The 18,733-nt window shown below is 40.5% G+C and overlaps 1 protein-coding gene across 2 annotated transcripts in view; it reads right to left on the reverse strand.

The window, feature by feature from the left end:
* Window positions 1-12,600, reverse strand: part of pdgfc (platelet derived growth factor c) — a 38,466-nt gene extending 25,866 nt beyond the window's left edge. For both annotated transcript variants that reach the window (XM_041048151.1, XM_041048150.1), the window contains exon 1: window positions 11,913-12,600. In XM_041048151.1, the coding sequence (XP_040904085.1) occupies window positions 11,913-12,090 (178 nt within the window). In that variant the 5' untranslated portion in view covers window positions 12,091-12,600. The remainder of the gene's footprint in view (window positions 1-11,912) is intronic.
* Window positions 12,601-18,733: the final 6,133 nt, after the last annotated feature.

Raw genomic sequence — 18,733 nt, forward strand, 5'->3', positions numbered from 1 at the left:
ACCTTTTCTACTAACTGGTTGGTAACCTGCCATACTCTTACTCTTCTTAGTGTCTCATTTTCTCAGCATTACTCAGAAAGTGTCTTAAATTGCCCCCCAGGGACAAATAAAGTTCTCTGAATCTGTCCTTCAAGCTATTATCACACAATCTTCCTTGTGAATAGAGAGTGAAAAAAGTCTTAGGAGAGATGTGAAGAGTGACAGTACAATGTTTAACATTCTGGTCAGTCAATGTCCTAAAGCTTCAAAGTAGTATTATGTAGAAGAACCTTCATATCTCTGCATATTATCTATTTAAAGTTATTGTGGGTTAGGGTTAAGGTTAGACATGGTATTCTCAGGTCTTTAGGGTTAGGGTTGTCTTGTGCACCACAATGCAAGACCATCAACTTTAAATTTATCCACTCTGAGCAGCATTTTTAAAAAGTGACAATTTCAAAGGAAAGAAATGGCGGTTTACTGTGCGTGTGAGGCCAAAAAAAAAAAAAAAAAAAGCAGAGTTCACATACATTTTTCAATTTTGCCAGCTTAGTGTGGGCCTGGTGTAAATGCTCAAAACCTTAAGATTTATTTAAGATTACTCCAACACAATGTAAGCAAAACATACATTGCCCATGTGTACACCACTATGTTTCATAGCTGGGATTTAACACCAACTACAACTGCTGACAGAACAGATAAGACAGGAGCTGTGTGTGTAGCATACACACAGCCAGTGTGCCAAGATATTAAATACAATGAAAACACTAATAAATAATGTTTTCCTTTTCCTAATGCCCTTTACTGACATTTTAAGGCTTTTCTAGGATTTACAGACACTTGCTTGTCTCTACCTGCTTTGTCTCCAAGCTGTAACACTCTTTGTGTCACCTACAACACTAAAAAGACATTTCTTATAGTGGGCACTTTCACTTGTCAATCGCAGGTCTAACTAAAAACACAAAGAAAGGCTGCATTGCATGTAGCTGTGCCAGTTCAACAGCCCTTGTGTTGTGCATTCTAGCCAACTGGCACAGCTTACTGGCACACCTAAATAGAGTAGAGCCATAATTAAGGTTATTAGTTACACCTGTGCTTTTCCTGCTAGGACAAGTCAAAATGTCTGCTGTGAGAAATGCCCATGAGCTCCAAGCACTCCAAGATTAAGTTTCTCCATTTACTATTATTTGTTTGTGAACAGTATAGTCAAAAAGAAACCTAACTATCAGTAAATAACAGTACACCCTAAACTTCCTACTAGATTACTACTCTTGATACCCTGGGCTTCCATGGTGCTTTGGCACAGCCGTAGAAAAATAAAATAAAAGAAAAAGAAAAAACAACCAATTGGAATATATCATATTACTTCCTGTTCTAAGCTTGTTTGACATCTCTCTATTACACCATCTTGTCCCTGTGTGTAATTCCAGATCCTCTATAAACTTGCCTATGTTTTTACCACTTGACTGAATTTGTCATATGTTATATGCCTCAACTGGTACTGAACCACGTAACTTCTGGGCATGAGCTCCTTTCCTCTCCTCACCTCTGCACCAGCTGCCAGACCGCAACCAGAATCAGATTCCCTTTTAATCATCAAGTATGATGCACTTACAGGCATTTAGCATGACAATGTGTGCAGAGACAAATCAGCTTCTCGTGGTACACACTGGCACAGTGTTGCTACTTCAGTCAACTAGATGTCCAAGTAACAAGAGAACCAAATGTGAAAAACAACTAGGTATCTCTAACTGACATACTGGAAGAGTCTGTGTGTTTCAGCACAGGGTTGTTGCTTTAATAAATTGCACTTTTCCAGTAAGTTGGTCAATGTTGCCAAGTTATTTTTTTACATCGTACAGGACAAGGACAGATCCTCAAGCTGCAACAAGGTTACAGATTTCACATAGTATCATATTCATCACAACAGTTTCCTCAATGAACAAAACTGAATGGAATAGAAAAGGCCGTGCCAAGTGTCAGGATATCATTTAAAAAAATAGAATAATTGAATAGGTATTGACATTTGTCCTCAGTTATCCTTAGTATTAGCTGTCCTTTTTTTGTGGGTGTTACAGCAGAGTAAAATTCCAGATCACCAAAAGTAGAAGCTAGCAGAGTGACAGAGTGTGAACCTGCAGCTCCAAGACAAAACATTTTCCAGTACTGCCGAACAACCCTGTATTACCAAGGAGAGGCTTCAAGTACAGTATTTGACTCTTATTTTATTAAATGGAGCTTTTGCAGATTGTGTCGGCTGTGCAGGCAGCTACACACAAACATGCACACACACAGTTGGTGAAATCATTCCAGTCAGTCATAAGACCTAATAGCTAATGTGCATTTTCATTCCATTTGGGCTGTAGAAATGGATACCCTCCCATGGGGATCCAAGTGTAAGCATGCCGTGGCAGAGCGTATCCAGTCTGCACCGAAAACCTATTTGTGCTTTGGGAAAAGCCATACATTCTCAAAATAGTATGTGTGATTGGGTTACCGTCTCTGTATGCCACTGGCATAGCGCCGTATATCACATCTCACCATGTGCTAGGTGACATAATCCAGCCAGCATGGGACGGCGCTGCACCAATGATTACAGGGACAGGTGTGTTTTTTATTTCCCCCCCTAAATCCATTAGAGCTGGGATATTTCACATCTCCATTTGATAGCTTCTGGTTCTTTTCTCAGTCTCTGACTCTTCAACGGCACATAAAGAAGACACAGTGGTAGTTTGATTTCCAGGGGCATGCATGACTCATGGTTTAGTGTTGTAAGTATTTTAGGTAATGGGAACTGAAAGCAAGAAAAATCTCTCCGTATAAACTTTGGAGGGATGAATATTTTTGTGATGTCGCACCTTCAGAATGTGCTGCGTGCCACATGAGCAATACATGGAGAAAAAGAAGTCAGTTTGTTATGATGTACACCAGTTCAGCTAGACATAAACGAGCTGTAGCAAGGAAAGCCGGGCAGCCCAGTGTCCCAGTGGTATCTGATCTGAAGCACATAAGGTTAAGCTGCATAAAATGTATGAAAGAGCAAGTATATACTCTGCATTCAGTTTTAGCCAATGTAAAGAGTTGCTGAGAAAAAATTTAAACACACAAATTAGCATTTAGTGGATAATCATGACCTTATTGGTATAATGCACAGTAACTGAAATGTAACCAGCTGGAAAGCTTTTATTGACATTTACTTGCACTTTAATCTATATCAACATGTTTTAAGTATCAAATAACACATAAGCTGTGCAGTTTCAGTAAGGAATGAAACTGCAAGTCCAAAGCAGTATTTGGCAATATATGTAGTAAACACTAAGCCAGTACATCCATTTACTTCTGATTGAGAACAAACCTGAACAGTAACACACTGCAAGTCCATTCAGTGCAGAACACAGGAAGTGGCTTAAAATATGTTATGGCATTCATTGTGTTATTGATGAAGCTATTTATCTGGGCTTAAGTGAGCCCATTCAAAAAGGATTTAATCTTCCCTAATACATTCTGAAAGTGCAGCACACACTTTTAATTTGCACGATAATGTTTAGAAGTCAGTAAAAAGCTGTAACTAGAGACACATCTCCGTTTTATTCTCCTTTCAGTTGCTGAAATTGGGGAATCATGCCATTGTAGCTACTGAAGTGTTCAATGTGTATTCTAAACCGTATGAGGCTGTTCACACAAGAGTAAGTCCCACTGCTGCTTTCTAAAATTAGCATGCTTAATGATGGTGCTTGATAACCATGAAATGTCTCTGCTGTGTCGTAGCTCGGTTTCACACACGAGGAAGCCTTCATATCACAATGAAGAGGAAGGGAGACAAAGTGAAACCAGTTGAGTTTGTTTCTGCCACAGTGCTGTGTCTGCACATTACGACCTCTGAGGCAGGGTGGTTGTTGCTATCAAGCAGTGTGGCTTCATTGTCTCCAGTGTCTCTGTGGAATTCTGGGACAGAAATTTTGCAGGAATGCAACATAAGCCCATAATTTTAAGAGGAATATGGTCTGACAAAGAACAGACTGAAGTAAGTCTGGGTCATTTCATGGTTACAATAATCAAAATATTAAACAAATGCTTTCTTTGCACAATGTGCTGCTATGATGTAGATTCCAAATGAATGAATAAATGTCTGGAGGATCATGAAGGATTGTGTTTATTAAGTTATGGGGTTGTTTGAGTATTTGATGAGACATTCATGCAACTAATGGTGTTGTGCCAGTTAAAACTTCAACAATAGTTACACAAATAGTGACGCATATGCACATAATAAGGACGAAATTATTTCTAATTGATTACATTTCATTTCATGTAGATTTAGAGCAAATTGGGGATGATTCATTACGAACATCAGTATTCTCAGTATTTTATGTGGACAGACAACTCAATAAAGTCTTATTCTATCATAAAAGACACAGCTGTGGGGTTCTTCAGCACTTGTACTGGGTCAAGCTCCCTGTCAGTCAACTGCGAGGTGATGCCCATGAAGCCCAGCGAATTGAAGAGTGGAGTCATTACAGGACACACTGAAATACCTCTCTGAGAGGAGGTGATGACATCTGCCAAGCTATGCAGACATGCCCTCTAGAGATGGTTACCAAGGTCAACTCATCTCACTGCCAAGATTTTTAGTCCAACTGGAATTCCAGTTGCCATAAGACAACCAACCAGTGCTCACAGGACAACTGAGGTCTGTGTAAAAACAGCGCCACACTGGCAGTGTTTCAAAACCTTGCAGCCTCAAGTTGATTCAGATGTTTTATTAATGGAGGCTTCTGCTCTTGAGGGAATCAGTTTTGCAACAACAAGAATGATGATCATTCTTGCCAGCATTTACAGTAGATCAAACAATCTTTCAGAGCTCCTCTTTTTTTTCATACTGTCATACTACAGAGCTTAGGAGATACATACGTCTGCTTGCCTTGACATGCTCGGTGTTCAGTGTAAAATACAGTCAAATTCTGATGCACCCTTAATGCAGATTGAGTTATTCAGTTTTGAGGAATACCTTGGTGATTTATAAATTTGGCTTTTTTTTCATGTCTTTTATGTTTTGACTACATTTCATGACCCTTAAGTCCTTCAGAGCTGCTAAAAAAGTGAGCACACCGCTTCCTTTGTGGGCATGTTTTGACCCATAGAATCCAAATGTCAGTATGAACAGTAAAATAGTAGACGAGGACAACAATCAGCCAAGTAAAAAAACAAAGGGAGCTAAGGACGCGATGCTGCCTCAGTGAATGACATGTATTTGCTCTGACAAGTAATCTTGACTTAAGGCAGACATACTCCACCCTTCAAGTTTAGACTGCACCAGGCTGACTCTTTTCTCTGCCTGCCAGAATCAATGTTAGCACTGGGACTATTTACAGTACCTTGTTTAGAAGTCTAAATTTATAAACTGTACATTTTTCTGCTCTGGGAGTCTCAGAGGTATGCACTTGACTCACAATTGCTCCATTTTTTTTCACTTTGTCTTTTTCAGACTGCTTCATGCGGAGCTGCTTTGCCTGCTTTGCTCTGTGCCAGCTGGTCAGACTGTAGCTACTTGAGCCATTGTGCAGAAGCAGCTGATAACATTCACCAAGTCCTTCCGCTAAGAAAGCGTAATTGCTCTTCGATTTGAGTAATTTTATTCTGTAGATAAGGACAAAAAAATGTGATAGAAATTCTATCTGTATTTATTTTTGCTTGTGAGGAGAAGTGGTAATGTGAAATCTTTACAACTGCCAATAAATTGGCAGCTTTCACAACAAGCATCTGTGATGAAAAGACAGACAAAGTCAAACATTTGAAATGGTACTGCAAAGCTGATGGTGTGATGCACTGACAATCCTTATCAGCAAACTGGTATTATTACTGAAATTGTGCACCTTACTGGAGGACAGCAGACGGAGGGCGGACAATGAGACCACTAAGAACCGATAAGAAACTGAAAGACGAAAAAAAACCCACACTGCCACATCAAAGATATTATTTAACCAGCAGTGTTTGCTGAGCATGAATATGTTTCCTCACCAACACCCTGATTTCTATTCAGACAGTTTCAGACACACCTGGGAGCTGCAGGTACACTCACTGAACTTCTGATCTTGGCCAGTCAGAAACTTATGGTTTAAGTATTTGGCTTAAGGCTGCTTCAGTAGTAACGTCTGAGATAAGGATGTGACATTTCCAAAAAACAGATTTTATGGAATTTTTTTTTTTCAATCTAGCAAACTTCTCAGTTTCTTGCGATCTTACTTGTGTCATGACTGAACAGTATTTTCACCATTTCAAAACTGCTTCCATCAAAAACCTCAAACCCAGCGCTGTTTTCAGCTTTATTATAAGTGTGTTTCAGCTTGCTGTATATCTTCGGGTAAAAAGGAAAGAGGAGACTATACATTATATTTATACTTCTGTGAGCACAGACAGAACCCTCTAACAGGGCTCTATGGACCTCCCACCTCCACCTTCTATTGTTCGAGAGCCATACTCAAAATTTGCTTGATTAATTAATCTAGTCAGTATATCCTTATTTACAGTTGGACAAAGCACATAAAGAAACAAGAATATCTCACGACTGCACCCCCTGGTAATGATACCATGAAACTGCACATCCGGTTCAAACTTTAAAGTCCCTCTCGGCCCTGTGGCCAACCGTTTGATACTGTTTTGGTTCAGTGACACCTCTCTCAGCTGTTTTCAGTGAGGAGCAGCAGCGGAAAGACAAAGTTAGTGACTAGGTGGTGAATATAGTGGAGTAGCTAAAGATCAAAACATTTCCCCCAGGAGTTGGTGGAGCCTAAAACAGAGCTAAGAGGAACATGCACATTGCACAAAACTATCAAGTGAGCAATGATTCTAAATAAATGCAAAGTGTTTTATTAATAACATGGTAACAGGGTCACTGTTGTATGCACAGTTTCTTGTGCTGCCCCCAAGTGGCCAAACAAATCTATTATTCTGCAATAATTAATGCATCATGATCATCCACATCTTGGAGACTAAGGCTTTATTACTTTTTCTCACCTTCTTAGACCATCACTAACCAAGGCATTGTCTGGAAGAAAAGAAAACTTCACCAACATTGATTCACACAGACTGGGTCTTTAGAGAGAATTTCTTTCTGCACCAAAGCCTGAACCTGTGACCCAGATCCCTCAAAAAGTCCCTTGGCCGACTGAGGTGGTGGGGGAGACGGTACTCTGGCTGGCTAAAATGACAAACAGCAGGCAGGCGGTGGCATGCTTTACTTGCCAAATACAGCACTCCATGTTCAAATAGTGCTGACAGGGAAAACATAGACACTGTTATCCAGGGTCCCTCACTCTGGAGTGAGATGTTGAGGGGAAAAACTCCCCCTGCCTGGAGACATAGACCTGACTGTATTCAGCGGTTGAGGGGTTGTGCTGCGGCTATCATGGAAAAATTACTTAACTGCAGATTTAGGGATTTTCTTTTTCTTATTTACACTAAATGTTTACATTGGAACTGATGTGTTAGGTGACTTTCAGGATGGACAGGCCCTTAAAGCCAGTTAAAAATCTATTGTTCAAATTAAAAACTACACTGACGTCTTTGCCAAAGTAAGTAATCATCTTAAACATCCTGACAAACCTCTCTTTATATATGTGGTTTTCACCTGACAATGGTGATATACTCAGTGTAACTGTTGCCCTCTTTGCTTCCCGCTGAGTTCACTGAACATTCAAGCCATCCATTTTCTTTGATGGTCTTAATTCGGCCAAGCATACCGGCTGCTATTGCACTGCCCACTACAATGATTAACTGCATAGTGCTGCATTAATTCATTCAAGTATATCCACCAAAGTGCAGCTTCTTCTAAGTGGAAACAAGCTTTCCCAGGGAGCCAGGCTCAGGAAACATCTGACCTGTATTATAGAATGAATGGAGATTCCAAGACCAGCTAGTTTTGTTTCACCAGTTTAAGAGCCGTATCGTAATTTCAAATTGAAACACAGAGTTAAGCACTATGGAAACCACTTAAAATATTATAGTGGAAACTTGAATGCCAGCTGGCCACACTTGTAGCTGCCAGTAGAAGAGGCTTGAACCTATATAAACCACTGTGTTTGGTCTGGTCAGGACAGATATGGTAACAGTTGGCTGAGAGGGAGAAAAAAAAGATTTTGATGTTTTTTAACCTTAGAGAAATATAGACCACATTTTCTTCAAACACTGTAGAGCTAAATGTTTCAAACTAGTGAAGTTGAATGACTGTAAATTTTTTCTTTTCTTCTTTTCTTTTCTTTTCTTGTAATTACATCCCTAAATTTCTCCAATACAGAGACATGGGGGTCTCCTGAATAATTTAATAATACAGTACGTTTATGTTATGACCATAAGAATTTTTAATTCTTATGGTCATGGCTCGTTTCTATGGACCTGAATATAAAGCTATAGCGCACAGTGAGTGGATTACCCAAGAGAATTTTAAACTGTGATTCAACTGCTTTTACCAAAATACTTCTTGGGAGCTTTGACTTTTTATCAAAGAACCTGATATTTTCTAATGTAGTAGCTAATCTTCAATCAGTCAGTCAGCCATCATTTTCTAAGTAATCAATGGCACTTTCACTTGCAGAAGACTCAGCGGCCAAAATAACTCCTCCCACTCTGCTACCCTATAAGTGTGCTATTAACAACTGTTCACAGTCATCTGTGAATGAATGGGTGATGTACACTTCACATTACACCTGAAACAGTCATGATTCCTAACAAGGCCACCCAGTCTCTTTCCTGTTTTTAAATCCCCACTCTAAACTGCTTATTTGTCTGAATCATAATCTAATGAATGCACAATGCCACTCTGTATCTTCAACCCTCCATGTATGTATATGTGGAAAACTGCACATGTTCCCCCTTGGGCCTATGACCCTTATAACCCCAGTTCTCCCCTTAATCTCGTAATCTTTAGCGGAACAGCAGCCTCTGTGATCACTGGCAGGCCTAGCGCTGTGCATACCTTCCTCCAGTGGCGCTCGGTGGGGGATATGTGGGAATATCTGCAGGTAATCCACATCTCCTACAAATATCTGCAGCCGGATTTTTCTAATAAGACCTAGACCTGTGCTCATGGGTGGGCTAGGTAAGAGGGGAGGAAACATGGCCTTCTATAGGAAAATGAAGCCAGACCACTTAACTCAGAGCAGTGAGATGAAGAGGCATCTCCTGAGATGACCTGTGCGTTTAGGAAATTGAGATGCATCTAGCTGCATGTCCAGTGTTATACAAGTATTGGCTCTGCCAGTACATTACAGCCTAATGGAAAAAAGCATTGTAAACACTGTAGCATGAACAAAAGCCATCTCAGTGTAATGAAACAAGCTTATATAGGCTGTTAGTTAATAAGCTTGAAGACAGGGCGGTGTAGCTTTATTAGGATATGCCTGAGTCTATTTGTTTCAATAGGAAAACATCATGGATTGAACTTTCCCTAAAAATGCCACTCTATCAAACACACAGACTATAAATCCTGTGGTTTTATGACAAATCACAGTCCTGTTGCCAACAAAATATATTGTATAAATATTTGTACACTGATTTGCTTTTCCAAATGCCCGAGGTAGAAATAAAATGCTGCCTGGATTATATGTACTGACATTATTTGCTTCAGTCCAGAATGGATAGGCTCACAAAGCTCAGGGCTTTCACATTGTCTGTCTTCGGTCCATGTCCTGCAACACACATGTTGTTAGGTTTGGGCAACTAAAACCCTTTTATAAGGTTAGAGACAGATTGGAGTTTTAGTTGAATACTGAAAAAGTCAGTGCATTTGAGTCAGCACTGACTGCCTACACAGAACCAGATTTAGGGAGCAAATATGGAAAACAAAATTAATACACTGATGTTACTTAATGTTTTATAAATACAACTGAATGCAGTTTTCAGGGAACAGTGATGTAAACATTCTCTCTTTCTTCTAAAAAGACATCATCTATAAAACAGCAGCGAGAGAAGGATTTTTCTCACAGAAGAATAACTAGAAGAAACAACCGGAGGTTGTGGTGGTAGTTGTGGTGGATGGGTACATGCATTTTCCTTCAACCCTAATTCAGTTCTGAAACCATACAAAGCATTTTTGTAGTGCAACTGCAGATGTCATTTTCAGCAATGGTTTTTCTTAATAACCACAAAATCTTATAGCCATGTGGCGAACACATGAAAATGGCATGTGCAATACATGTTATTGTAACTAAATCTTCAGTGGTGTAGGAAGGAAACGGTCACATTATTTATGACCACAGCACAAAAACCTTACGTTTCAGAGTTCATGCCCATTCTGTTACGTTAGTGACAAAGTCATTTATTGTGACAGATAGCTGCTCCGCACAACTCTGGCCCTCAACAGGAGACAGCCCCCTCTGATATCTTATGGAGTCATCAGCAGCCACTTGCTAAGTTTAATACGACTGGGGACTATAACTCTCCAGGCAACTACTACTAAACATGCCAGACAGGTCTGGCTCGCTCCCCACCTTCAGATCGATATCAAATTGTCTCACAGAGCATCAGCAATCAAGCGTGCCAGAACGGTGAGCACTCAGACACTCCAGTCAAAGGTTACAGACAGACTGGCCAGCTTCGCCCTCAGCCAACGTGTGACCGCAGTTTTTAGGAGTTCTTTGACAGTTTAACATCTCTCCTCGCAACGCCTCCCCCTCCTCCTCCCCATCCACCTCCTTCATCCCTCTCCCCTCACTCTCTCCTCCTTGTTGTTTTCCTTTCTCAGCCGCCCTGATTAAACTTGGAGATCCCGACGGGAGGCTCTGATTTCCCAGCCCTGACTGTTACTGTAGTGAAGTCAGCGCTGCATGTCCTCACACAGGGCCAGTCAAACCCAGCGGCTATTGAAGACTGAGTAATGAATGAAGTTTGACCGGTGCAACATCTGCAGGATACAGGCATGTTGGCACTTTGAACTGTTCCCTGTGAGGTCCTGTTTTTTCTTTATGTTGTTTTATAAAACTCTAACAATATGTCAGGTCAAACATGCAGAGTAATATTCAAACTTCACATTTTACTGCTCTTGCCGTAGAAGCCCATATGCACAGGATTGGGCAAATGCCAGTTAAGGATGGACTAGTTTTGACTGTCTCTGTGGCCTACATTTCTAGTATCAATATGTCCTGGTTTGGTACTGTTGTTCTTAACTGCCTTCTTAATTTCATAGGGACTCTAAAAAAGCTAATTTTGAAGACAATAATGTCTCTAAGAAAGTGTCATGAGGGCGAAAGTAAAGAACCAATGCATAAGCAAAATCCCAGATGGATGAGGGGAAATAATCTGCATAAATCTGTGTATCAGTGGAAAATTTAAGTAAATAAATTTAGGGTTTGAAAGATGGCCTATATGCTCCCCACTACTTGTGCACACACACTCCCTGCAACCACAAAGAACTTGATTACCAAATAGATCAAGAAATCACTGGAGGGTCGTTATTTACTTAAATAAGGCAGAAATAGACATAGACCATCAACTTCAGGCTTACCTGGATGTCTCATTAAACATTGACAAAACTGGATTTCTGAATTTGATAGTTCAGCTCAGAGCAGTTCAGAGGGTAAGCAAATTACATTGCCCGGAGCAACTGCTGCATGAATGGAGCCTTTTTTTTTATGATCACAGGGAAAACTTCTCCCGGGGGACCTGAAATTTCAGAGCGTTTTTCCCCTTAAACATACAGGGGTACGCTTTAAAGGTAAAAGGTAATTTTGCACTTCCTATCCTGGATAATGCTGTTTGAACCGAATGAAACGCTCTTATTCATTGCAGTTTAAACTCAAGCAAGATGTCCCCCCCCCCCCCCCCCTTTTTTTAGAGAATGGCTTTAAGCCCAGTAAGAATAAGCATTTTGTGATGTGTGTTCTAAATTCCCAAGTTCACGTTCAATTATTTTGCTGATGAAACAAAACGCACTGAAAACTCACCGTTTTGCTCTTTTATACTTGGAAGGTGAAATTTGCTGGCATGACTTGATTCAGCTTCCGAGCCATATTGTTGGAGAAGCGATGCAAGAAGGAATAAGAATGGAAGGATCATTTGGATGAGTGGTGGTTGGCGATCACAAAGTGCTGTAGACGGGATGGTCTGTATCACCACACACATGCGTCGTTTACAGGGCACCAGTGCTGTTTTGGACACATTTGGAGAGGATAAAACCAGAGTAGAATCCACATAATCTTAATCATCAGTCCTGGAGAAACTGAAAATTTCTCTCCAAATTAAGACTAATCCTCTTCCAAAGCCTCCAGACCTGCCGCTGCAGCGCAATGCAAGTGCGCACCTGTTGATTCTGTGGAAAGTTGTATACTGAGTTGGACAAAGTTTGTTCTTTAAGTGTTTATAATCCTGGAATGAGTTGTGAGAGCGTCCTTACGCACGCATATCATCTATGGTACGAGATCATTAGCAATGCACAGATGCATTTTGGCTGAAACGTGCGCCCACGGTGCGTTCTCGGCTCCGTCTGAATAAATCCCCGCAGATCTTTACGCATTACAGCAAAAGCTCACACACAGAGACAGCGAGAGAGTCCGGCAACCTGATACAGTCTGTACCCAGAAACCATTCGCAACACAGAGACGAGTTCTGTTGTCTGGCGAGGTCTTGAGTCATAAAATGGTGGAGACTGAGATAAAATATCGCTGCGCGTCCGGGGTTGGGTTTTTGGAGACTGCCAACTGACGGCCAACAGGTGCTATACCTAAAGTACAACTTCCCAGCCGAGGAAACTCCCGGGATGTTAACCATTCCGTTGCTGCCTGGAGATGTTCCACCCACTTCGAGTTACAAACTGGCAAATACAGCTCCACTTGTTGCAAACAATTTCACGTTTCCAGTAGTTTCCAGGAAAAGTGTCAGCGTCTCCAGATAACACTTAATAAAGCAGCTCGGTACAGTCTGTTATGAAGGAGATAGTCTTAATACACGGTAATCCCTGAAATAACTTTGCAGACTGTTTCCTCCACAATAGAGAATATAATTTAACACTCAAACACCAGATCTAATGCAGGTGGAGTTATATGTCTCATTTTGCATGTTTTGGAACAGCTGTGTTACAGCTGCTGACCCCAGTGAAACAGATGAAGAATCGCATGTTATTCTATTAGCTTCATTAAGTAGAATTTAATTTTTTAAGACGAAAAATATGAATAGATGTATTTTGTTTTGTTTTTTTCCCCATTCCATATACGTTGCCCCAGGCAAAACAACCCAAGGAAATTTGAATTTGTGTGTTTTTTATGTGGTTTAAAATCATTTTAATCATTTTTTATTTATCACTGTGGATTTTACAGAACTTCAGATAGTTTCAGTTAATGTGATAATTTGGCCTGTTTGGAGAAAGACAATCAAATACAACAGAATGTACTTGCTACTGTGTATATACCAGTTGCTCCCGTTCTGTTGGTGTTCATAAATACCTCTTTTCTGATTCACTCTACAACATTGTGGCCGTTGTGGGCCTACTTACATTTTTTGCCCAGTGCATCATGGTCCATCAAATTTATAACATATACATGGTTAAACAATGAAGTCCACAGTTCATATTCACATCAAGGCCTTTATGATTCCAAAAAGGAAAGTTTCCATAAGAAAATATGCCTAAGTAAGCTTGTTTTAACCATGGAGTGATTGTTTAAACCCTCGATTCGTTTTCCCCATAGAGAGATGAAAGATAAATGTGTTCCCACACAAGACTTTTTAACACGGTGTTGTGCATATTGCCTAAATGTTTCTGTGGAAGGAAATGTTTAAGGGCTTCTCAATTTGTCATATCAAAGCAGAGACACCGCTTGAAACAATACTCCCTTCTGTTCCCAATTTCCTTTCTCCCCGGCACACTGTTGTACCTCATCAACTGCGTTTCATGTGGTTCCTCCCATCCTATTGTTGGCAAAATCCACCAGTGTATCCCCCCGCTGTATGGTAAGTCTGCTGCAGCACAGACACAACAATCAAAGGAGAGCTGGAGACATACTGAACCCATTGAGCCAGACACATGATGCAATGCTGCAGCAATTTACCCCCAGTTTCACATAGCTCAGAAACTACCACCTCAAAGAAAGTGCAGAGCAGCCATCTCTCCAGCATCAAGGTATGAAGGGAGATTTTTGTGGTTTTAATCAAAGCTAATGGGTGGGAAAAGAAGGTATGGGGCACTGATACAGACATTTCATACGTGCGTTGCCCCCGTGGAGAGGGGCATATAGAGGTCTTCTTGTGCCTGGTGCAAGGGCCAGGGTCCTTTGTGTAAAGGAGAGTATCACATTCCAGCCCTGCAAGGGCCTGCAGCAGATGTCAGCACTTCACATTGTGGAATCCCTCTCTCTTTCGCACATACACACATACACACTCATTCACCCCTTGAGGTTTTGTCTGTAAAAGCTGGGTATTTTGTCTCGTTGTCCACATTTGATTGCCGCTTCCATGGTGGTCTTGCGAAACGTGGAGGCTTTGATACAAAGAAATATAATAAACAGAGGAAATTAGAAACAAGGCAGACCTTTTGGGTCACAGCTAACGCACAGAGACATGCCAGCCAGGAGGACTCTGAGTCCACCGAGCAGACTGAAGAAGGAAATGTATACAACAGAGTAATCACAGCTATTGGCTCACGGCAAAATCCCATTAGACTTGCTTGTATTTTTGGGACATATACTGTCAAACAAACAAATGCCCTCTCCCAATCAGTCTGCATTACATGATGTATCCTTCACAGTGTCTGCGCAACACAGGTTTTGTTCCAGGTGAAATGAAGTGTAACACAAGGGAGAAGACATGCTTGCTAAACCCAGATTGCGCCTCATTATTGCACCTTGAAGAAAAAGGCCTTTGAGATGACTTCATTTATATGGTAAAACCTCCTGCAGCAGCAGCGGCAGCTTTTGCTGTGTGGTCCTGTGAAGAGTTGTCTGTGGTTTTCATTCTAGGTGGGGAATGTTCCAGCAGAGGAATTTAGAGAGAAATGACTCACATTTTCTCAGAATTTATAACAAATTGAAGTCTTTTACCTAATGAGTCCTTATGATTGAAAGCACAGATTGAAGGTCATGCAAATATTTGCTCTAAGGGTGTTGTGTCCTTCAGTGTGTGGACAACATATATCAGTGAGATTTTGATGTTTTGAGGATGTTAATGTCTTATGCTTAAGTTTGAGATGTGGAACGTGTGGCATCACAGTGGCAAAGTGCCCCTAACTGCATTTGGCTTTGAAACCAGAGCCCCCTGGTGGTGCCCCTCAGGGCTACAGCCAAGTTGGTGCCCCCCTGAACACTTGTTGATGCCACTACAAGTACTGTGGAAATTTTTGTAGTTCTGTAAAAAAAAAAACAAAAAAAAAACATGTTTTGATTTCAGTCTGTGGTGAAAGGAAGCGTATTTCATCATGTGATTCAAATAAATTCCAGAGTAAAACATTAACATGTTGTCTTCTAATGGACTCATCCATGCATCCAGCCGTTTTATAATCTGCTTATCCTGCTCAGGGTCGCAGAGGGTTGGAGCCTTCATCTCCACGCATATTTGATCTCCACCTCTAAAAACAACCTTCATTACCACGGAGAGGTTTACTGTTGTTTTTACTGCCTGATTTTTCTTTACTGTTCAGATTACATGGCTCACAGCTAACTCAGACAATCATGCTGCCTCTCAGGCTGGGCTGTACACCAAAGGAGTTTACATTCATTAATTAAAAAACATGTCAGTAATTTGACTGGATGCTGGAATTTTTATTTTATTTAGCTTTTGGTTCTGCTGTAGCACTGTTGTACTCAACTGCAAATTGCTCAATCTGTTTTCAGGAAATCTGCCTGTGACCTTGATTGGCTGTAACTGGGAGAATTAATAGCATATAATAAATACCGAAAAATTTCATAGAGTTGAATCCACTCCTCACTGCAGTGGCAAAAAGGCACTGATTGATTAAAAGTAACAGTACTACAATGTAAAAAAAATACCCTATAACAACTTAAAGCCTGCATTACCTCAAACTTGTATTTTAGTACAGCACTGACAGAGTAAGTGTACACTGTTTACCTGACACTCTCAACAGAAACAGAACAATACAAACCTGACAAAATACTTTTCGCAGGGTTGTTGCTCTAAATCACGTAGCACTGTACACATGTTCATATTAACTGCTGACATCTTAAACACTTCAGGTAACTGAGAAGGTTTGAATCTGACATCCACTTTGAGTCTTTAATCCTTTGCTGCTAGATTGATCTCACAAACCAAATCATTAATGTACAAGCTATTGCACGTTATTTGAAAGAGCCTGTCATCCAAGGTCATGTGGGACAACACTGTGTACTGCAAACCCACTTACTGTAGACAAGAGCTGTACATGTGGCCCCAGCAGGCCAGTAGAGATTGAAGCGTGTTAGTTTTGTGCTGTAGCCATCAATTCCCCAAAAACACACTGATTCTCTTGTCCATTACATTTATTCAGTACATTTGTCTGCAGCCAGTGTTTCACTGCAGAACCTGAACTGAATTCGATGGAAATTCACTTGTTCCTTTTGTGATGTTGTCACAGTCTATGTGTTATCAGTGCTTGATGCTCTGAAAATGAGGCAGGATGAAGTCTACAGTAAAAGCTGGACTGAACCTGATTTGAACTTAAGAGTGTCATTGTGTTGTATAAATAAAATAATTACTGAGGAAAGGAAAACTAATCTAAGTGGTGTTAATGTTTCAGGAGATCGTGTGACAGCAGAGCTTCTTTTTTTTTGCAAGAATAACATTGTGGATGGTCAATGAATAAAAAAAAAAGGAATAAAAAATTATCATTCACTCAGTGTAAACCTTTTAAAATGTTGGACATTGCGGACATTTCCGTTTGGAAAGAACCTCTTTGTTCCTGGAGGATTTCCCTCCTCACACCAGAGTGGAGAGAAGTCCAAAAATACTGAGAAGGACCTCTCCTGCTGAACAGCTTTCTGGCTCGACTCCTCCATCATAATCTTGGTTAGTGTTGCACTTACTAAACATCTGCTGACAGCGAGGACTCAGTTTCCGTTATGGCAATCTGCTTATTTAGTGATTCAGGGATCAAATCTACAGTGGCATACTTCATCAGTTCAGTATCTTACTGGAACCCAGCACTGTTCAGTGACGGATTGTATGAAGGTGAACATGTGTAAGCCTACTACTCTGGCATATGTCTCCTTTTACCTATTGAATTTACAGAGTATGCATACTGAAAAATCACAATTTGGAAGGTCTATGTTCGTTTGTGTTGTTGTAGCTTTGAAAAGCTCCTCTCTCCTTGAGCCACAGTGACTGCCAGAGTAAGTGTGATCCTGGGGCCACAATGCCCGCCGCCCGTCCCTTCTGTCGCGGTCTGGCTTTATAATACACAGAGGTGGGAGTGAATTACCCACAATGCCCGCTTCTGCGGAATTACCCATAAAAGAAAGCAAAATTCAGACAAGTTAAAATCCGTTGACATCCATTAACAAATATAGGCCATGTCCAGTTGAATCCTCACTCAACTTTGATAAACTGTGCATGAAATGAAATCAAAAAGCCTCCAATCAATTCCAATGAACAGCATTTACAGTACTGTGCACAAATAACATCATAAATCCCCACTTACCATGTAGTGTTTTCTTTTTGTTTCTTTACCCTATGCAACATATAATTTTACCATTCATCAAAATTACTCCAAATCCAGCATTAAACAATTCACTTTGCAAATCCAACCAGCCTGGCTACCCTTTGTTTTTATCTTCATCCTTCATTATTTGCATTAAAGTGTCATTCCTTCTAGCAGCTCCCATGTGTTTCTTCTTCTTCCAAGTAATTTATCTTGTCAGTGATCGAAAGTTATGTCCATGAAGCTTCTCTGGGCTCAGTTAAACAACCGCCCGTCACTTCTGAATTGAAAACAAACATGTTACTTAGCAGCACATGGTGAAAAACAAGATGTTTGGTAGCAACACTTGTGCAAGTCTGCCTCTGTTCACAGCTTCATTTTCATTTGAATAAGAATGTGACAACACATATAACTCTTCTCAGCCACAGCAGTAGCAGAAATGTGGTTTGCATGCCAGGTTTAATACCACAATAGACTGGATCAATCCAGCCTGACATATTTCTGGAATGGCATACAGTTGTCCATCACACACGTGGCTCATAGCCAGCCAGTGAACATTTTTCTAGACAACACAAAAGGATCCTTGTGCTCAGTTGCTTGCCTCTTGATTGTAACACCAGAACCATGCCCTGTGACATAAATCATTAATCTCTATGCATATGGTGCAGATTAATTTGTGTATGCAAATGGAATGCCATGTCAGTCAAAATTATACGAGGGGGATCATTACGTAAAGGCCGCCCAAGTTGTTTGACATAAAGTGATGAATGAGATATGGATCAAAATTGTGGGGAAAAAAAAAAATCAGCTCAGTTACCCCTACGATGGATTTTTATTTTCACTGAAAGAATAACAGATCAGGCATCCTGTTCAGTTCTTTTAATGTGTTTTAACCAGACCCCACAAAATGAATGAAAAATGACACAAACAGTTGTGAAATGTTCTTCATGTAGAAAAGCTCTGACCGCAACCAAATCCAGGCGCAAGCTGTGGTTTGTGGGAATAAATGCAAAATCTCTGTAGGGAATTCTTTGAAATATTAAAAGTAATTTCTATCATCAACCACATAATAACTTCTATTTGTGACCTATTTTTAATCTGGCTCAGCTTTTATTGTAGCCCACATCACATTTGTATGAGCCGCTCTGA

The sequence above is a fragment of the Toxotes jaculatrix genome, chromosome 10 (assembly GCF_017976425.1).
Source record: "Toxotes jaculatrix isolate fToxJac2 chromosome 10, fToxJac2.pri, whole genome shotgun sequence".
Classification (NCBI taxonomy): domain Eukaryota; kingdom Metazoa; phylum Chordata; class Actinopteri; family Toxotidae; genus Toxotes; species Toxotes jaculatrix.